This window comes from Mandrillus leucophaeus, unplaced genomic scaffold (genome assembly GCF_000951045.1).
Source record: "Mandrillus leucophaeus isolate KB7577 unplaced genomic scaffold, Mleu.le_1.0 Scaffold516, whole genome shotgun sequence".
In the NCBI taxonomy this organism is placed as follows: Eukaryota; Metazoa; Chordata; class Mammalia; order Primates; family Cercopithecidae; genus Mandrillus; species Mandrillus leucophaeus.
In genome coordinates, this window is record NW_012105542.1 from 2,010,730 (window position 1) to 2,017,306 (window position 6,577).

Consider the following 6,577-nt stretch of genomic DNA (forward strand, 5'->3'; position numbering starts at 1 on the left):
CTTGATGTTTCAATTTGAAAGTGACCAATGGGGCTGAGGCTGTGTCCACTGAGGCTAAGATGACTGCCTTTCCTGATTGGCCTTGGCTTTTCCATACATTGTGTGACCCTTGCCCTATGACCCTTTGGCTGACCTTACCGGAAGCCATGACGACAGCAGCCTTTTGCCATTAGACGCAGGGTGATGGTGAGGATTCCAAGGGTTAGACAAAACTGGTTAATCTGAACTAGGTGACTGTTACCTTGCGTGTTTTGTGGCCAAACCACCACCAAAAACCTCACACTGTGATGTAAGTACTTAGTGTAAAACTAGTAAACATTTTTGTAAAATGTAGAAATGCATGTAATCAGTTAAGTTTTATATTTTACAATGTTCTGTAAAATAAAACTTAGCGAGGTAAATCGAATAAAGGAGCAGTCACTCTCTAACAGATTGTAGGAGAGGTTTAGTTGGATTTAGTCTATTTGACTTGCCCTTAATTTAATTTTATGGCAAATCACAAATGTGTCGAAGGTTTAGCAATATAATAGCAAAGTCCTACTCCAGTAAATAAAAGTTGATATGTTTGTACTAACTTTCAAAGACATTATGCGTTTTTATCATTACAAGGCATCTAATTGTTCCCTTCATGTGATAAAGGTGGTGGAGGTGGATACAGCAGTCGGAGAACATCTGGCAGAGACAAATACGGACCACCTGTTCGTACAGAATACAGGCTTATTGTAGAAAATCTTTCTAGTCGGTGCAGTTGGCAAGATTTAAAGGTATGTGCTGTAATTCAAGATACAAAGGATACGACTAATGCTTTAAAGTAAACTCTTTTTACATTCTTATTTCTGGGAATTTATTATAGTATATAGATATTTTAAGATTTCCGAGTCTGACGAGTCTTATCATTTCAGGATTTTATGCGACAAGCAGGTGAAGTAACCTATGCGGATGCCCACAAGGAACGAACAAATGAGGGTGTAATTGAGTTTCGCTCCTACTCTGACATGAAGCGTGCTTTGGACAAACTGGATGGCACAGAAATAAATGGCAGAAATATTAGGCTTATTGAAGATAAGCCACGCACAAGCCATAGGCGATCTTACTCTGGAAGCAGATCCAGGTAACTTGTTGAAGGACACTGTGGGGAGGAAACAGAATATTTGACAATAAAAAAGGGAAGTAATAGAGTAATTTCAATTGTTGCCTACTTGAATTAAAGCCAGCTTTTAGTTTGTTTTGGCTGTGCATCGTTGGGTTTTTTTCTGGATGTTTTGAACGTGTATTTAATTTTGTAGTGAAGAAAAACATTATTCTTTGGCTTATCTATTTTTGCCAGATGGCACAGATGTATTTAAGATGGATTGAGATTAAGACTTCATTGTTTTTCTCTTAATAGGTCTCGATCTAGAAGACGGTCACGAAGTAGGAGTCGCAGGAGCAGCCGCAGTAGATCTCGAAGTATCTCAAAAAGTCGCTCCCGGTAAATAATGTTGTTGAGTCATTGTGAATATTACTGTACTTGTTTATGGAGTACGTGTATGTTCTTACAAAGTATTGAGAGAATCGGTCTTTCCTTGTCCAGTTCCAGGTCGCGGAGCAAAGGTCGATCACGTTCTCGATCAAAAGGCAGGAAATCTAGATCAAAGAGCAAATCTAAGCCCAAGTCTGATCGGGGCTCCCATTCACATTCTCGAAGCAGATCTAAGGATGAGTATGAGAAATCTCGAAGCAGGTCTCGGTCCCGATCCCCCAAAGAAAATGGAAAGGGTGATATAAAGTCAAAATCCAGATCAAGGAGCCAGTCCCATTCCAATTCGCCGCTACCTGTTCCACCCTCAAAGGCCCGTTCTGTGTCCCCTCCACCAAAAAGAGCTTCAAGATCCCGTTCTAGGTCTCGTTCAAAGTCAAGATCAAGGTCCAGGTCGAGTTCCAGAGATTAACTCAGAACTCTCTTGTTCTTTGCACACTATTATGGAACACTTTCCTATTTAGGCAGTTGCTCTTTCATGTTTATACTTGGCCTCTTCTGCAAGAGCAATCTCCTGAAAACAGGGGCACACAGAAATTTGATTTGTGGCCAAATTTGATGAAAAAGAGGAGGCTCTAAGGAAATGGTGGCATGAAGTCAGACACCCTGTCCCTTCTTTGTAGAATTAAGATAACTTTGATTTTATAGCTTTTGAGCTAAAATAACTTTTGTAAAGAGTAAGCTCATTTAGTTGTTTTTTTTTCTTTTTTTTTTTTTAAGTATTTCAGCAGGATCTGCTGGCAGGGTTTTTTTGTTTTATTTGTTTGCTTATTTTTAAATTAACTGTTTCAAGCTTTGAATACTTAAGACTTTAGAGGGAGAACCCAATTTTCAATTATGTTGGCTTTTTATAAAGCTTGAGTTATGTAAGATTTAAATAAAACTTTGCTACCAAGATGATTGCCTTATTGAATAGGTCACTATTAAATTCCTTTAAATGTTGGTATCTGCCATTTGTGGAAACATGTAAATTCTACTCAAGTGTAAACAAGGCAAGCCTCAGATCAGCAATAAATTATTCAGTTTGGATAACATTATTTTGTGCTGTTAATCAAATTTGCCAAAGTCTTTATCTGCCCCTTTAACAAGTTGAGTAAAAATAAAAGGTATTTTTTAGTCAATCTGTTCCATGATTTTGCTTAAATTAATTTTAAGTAATGGAACTTTTTTCAAAGACAAATTTAAACTCTAAGAAATAACTCCTAATACTTGGGATCTTGTTTAGATAATCCAGTTTCTGGAAGTTGTCAGCGTAATTAGTGTTAGAGAGTGGTTTAGTTGTCTTTAATGTTTGTCATGTGGAAATGGAAGTAGCCTCTTTTTGATCTGAACTTGAGTTTATTCAAAGTGTAAAAGCACATACTGCATTTTATGCTGAAAGATAATTATGTTTAACAGGCACTTAATCTCAGTAAAGTCTGTTGCCAGTTAAGTTCCACCCAGTAGTCCCCTTCGTAGTTAGTGGGGATTATGTGATAATTGGTTAGATCATACTTGTAAATTTTAATGCATTGTGTAATTGCTTTGAAAAACAGTGAAATGGGTAAGCCCAAACTTTTGTACTTTATTACGAGTGAGGTGTAATGAGTACTGTGGAAACCAAATTTGAATACTGCAAATTTGTACGAGTTACTAGGTTAGCAATTAGTCCATACATCCGTAAGCCTGATGAGTTGAAATTGCAGTTGGAGAAGTGAATTAACCTTACATTCCTTTTTAAGATACTTAATTATATAAAGTAATTTTATTTAAAAGCATTTATTGATCTTAGTCTGAAATCAAAATATAGATTAATTGGCTTAGCTTTAATACCTTTCCAGGAGCTGTCACAATGTAGGGTACCAAGGGTTGGATTGTGATGGGGCATGGTCGTACAACACTCATTGTGCCACAGGTGTGCCTGGAAAGCATGATATTCTAGGGTTGGTTTTTAGGTTCAAATAATCCAGAAATATGCCTAATAAGATAGAGTTGAAAAACTTGAGTCAAATATCTAGGGCATTCACAGAGTGGCTGTGAGTTCTTGGTAGTGTGAAAAAAACCTGTTTTTCAGAAATTCTGGGTTTCCTGTTAAAAAATCTTAAAGCCCAACCTTAGGAATATAGTGCCCCAAAAGGCGGATGCTTCTTCCATTATCTTATTTTCTTTGATACTTAATTAGATGTTTATAAAGAAATTGGTTTATTTTTCCAGTATAAATCTCAGAATTTAAGGAAAGAAAGTGGTGTGTGTTACTGTAGTTCATTGTTTTGCCTACTCAGCAGAAGTGATGACTCTTAAAAATTGGCTTTGACCAAAGTTCGCTTGTTTTCAGGGAAAGAACATAAAAGCTTTTTGAACCACAGCCTTTTTAAAAGAGGGGTGGGAGGATATTATAGTAAGAAATTTGGCTTTCTAAAAATATGAAACATCCTTCAACTGGGCTTTCTTGTTAATAGGACATCATATGATAATAGACTGGTTTGACTACATTGTTAGCTGCCCCAGTAAGCAGGTCATTGTATAGGTAAATGCCTGCATCCATAATTTTCTAGTAATAGCCACAACCAATTTATTAATAGTCAGGGCCTATCCTTGCCTGTAGTTCTAAGTCACTGGATGCATGAAACCACTGTGTAACATTGGCTCGCTTGATGAGCATAGGGTTGACTGATAAAATGTTTAGTTCCCTTGCTAACTTGTGAGGAGAATGAGTTCACGACATGCTCCATACCAGTGGCTAGATAGAGTATTAAGGTGGAGCAGAAGAGAAGTGAAAACATCTTGATTCCCCTTTCTTTCACTTGATGGTGTTTATGAACATGCCGTAGTGCCTTTATGGCCAGTTTTGAGTCCTGCCTACTTTGACTTTTACGTTCCCATTCCTGTGTTACCACCTTCCTCCCGATTTGTTAACCTATTTTGTGCTTTAAATCTCAATAAAATACTTACTGAGGGAAAGACTTGTTTTGAGTTTATTGCATATGACCACTTAGGACCAGATTCTTAACAAATGGTTTTTTGAATTGGAGTTGGCATTGGGAAGCCATTCCTATCTTGAGTATGAGAACAGGATCTTGTTTTCACTTCCCCAGAAACGTGAGTTTGGGGTTTAGTATATGGTTTATCTTGGGCAAGTCATTAATCACTGTGCTTCAGTGTCGTGCTTGAAACAATAGGGATAAAACATGGCATGGGATGTGAAGACTAAAAGTCAAGAATATGAACAGTACAAGAGAGTACCATAACAAATACAATTTTATTTACAAATATACATGGTTAGACCATACCTTGGAATCTGCCTATTAATGCAGCTACTGTTGACAGTACTTGTATCTGCTCAGAGATTTCTATGGTTATATAAAAATGACCTTTTAAGTTTTCAGTGTTCATGCCCTGAGTCTGCAGTTTGTTTTAATATATGCTAATACAGAGATCAGCTTAAAATGGCTGGCTGGTTACTGTTGAATGAATGTATGATAAATTTTTTTTCAGAACCAACAGTATGAATAATCCTTTGACTTGTGTATCAGCATGAATTTAAAAATTACTTTCAGGATTCAACATTTAGAGTTCTTGGAATAGAGTACCTAGTGTAGTAATTACCAATTTATATGCTAATCTTTAAGTTTCCTCAGTGACCACATTTTGAATATATTAGTATCCCGAACGTGTATGCATCTATTTACTGAAAGTCAGTGCAATTGTGCAGTTGGTCTTCCTAGATCCTAAATAGTTTGTTTACATATGCCTTGTTATCTTAGAGCAATCCTGCAGATGGCCCCCAGTATAGCACTTAACACAGTCATTAACTTTTTATAGCTTTTGAATAGAAAGGAATCATGGTTCAAAAATTGGAAGAGTGGGTGCGGTGGCTCATGCCTGTAATCCCAGCACTTTGGGAGGCCAAGACAGGAGGATCACCTGAGCTCAGGAGTTCGAGACCAGCCTGGCCAACATGCTGAAACCTTGTTTCCACCGAAAATACAAAAATTAGCCAGGCATGGTGGTGCATGCCTGCAGTCCTACTACTGGGAGACTGAGAGACGGGCAGGAGAATCGCTTGAACCCGGGAGGCGGAGGTTGCAGTTAGCCAAGATCACACCATGGCACTCCAGCCTGGGCAACAGAGTGAAACCCTGTCTGAAAAAAAATAAAATTTTAAAAATGTGTTTTCTAGGAACAGGAGTATTATCTTCTACAGAATTATCAAAATCAGGAAATTAATGTTGATAAAATACTGTTGTCTGATACACAGTTCATACTGAAATTTCATCAGTTGTCCCATAATGTCCCTTAACGTTTTTCCTCTTGATCCAAGATTCATTGGTGGCATTTTGTTGTCATGGCTCTTGAGTCTGTTAATTTCTAATGTATCCTCAGGCTTTTTCTTCATCTTTTTAAGAAGTAGTTAATATAGGCTCCAGTTATCCCCCTCTCAAAATTATTTTTTAAAATGACTTTATAGTGATCCAGGTTATTAAGATGGATCACTGGACATATATATCGAGGACAGAGTCTCATTCTTGTGATATTCCTGCCCAAAATGCTGTCATGTAGAAACGAGACAAATCCAAGATGAGGGGAAAACCTACAAAATAAACTTTTTTTTTTCTGAGGCAGAGTTTGACTCTTGTTACCCAGGCTGGAGAGCAATGGTGCGATCTCAGCTCGCCGCAGCCTCTATCTCCTGGCTTCAAGCTATTCATCTGCCTCAACAACCTGAGTAGCTAGGATGACAGGCATGTGCCACCACGCCCGGCTAATTTTCAATTTTTTTAGTAGAGACAGGGTTTCTCCATGTTGATCAGGCTGGTCTCGTACTCCCAACCTCAGGTGATCCGCCCGCCTTAGCGTCCCAAAATGCTGGGACTACAGGTGTGAGCCACCTCGCCTGGCCGCCTACCGTAAAGGAATTGCTTTGGAGGGGTGGCGGGGTCCGTGTACACTATATGGGTTTTCTCGGCTCACTGCAAGCTCCACTTCCCGGGTTTACGCCATTCTCCTGCCTCAGCCTCCCGAGTAGCTGGGACTACAGGCGCCCGCCACCTCGCCTGGCTAGTTTTTTGTATTTTTTAG

General features: G+C 38.6%; 1 protein-coding gene across 1 annotated transcript; it reads left to right on the top strand.

The window, feature by feature from the left end:
- Positions 1–620: 620 nt before the first annotated feature.
- On the top strand, positions 621–4,459 carry SRSF6 (serine/arginine-rich splicing factor 6; the record flags this gene model as incomplete). The annotated part of the gene is made up of 4 exons (XM_011996474.1): positions 621–764; positions 903–1,111; positions 1,388–1,471; positions 1,574–4,459. Coding segments are annotated over 4 exons (795 nt in total), but the record flags the coding sequence as incomplete, so codon positions are not given.
- Between the last annotated feature and the right edge of the window lie 2,118 nt (positions 4,460–6,577).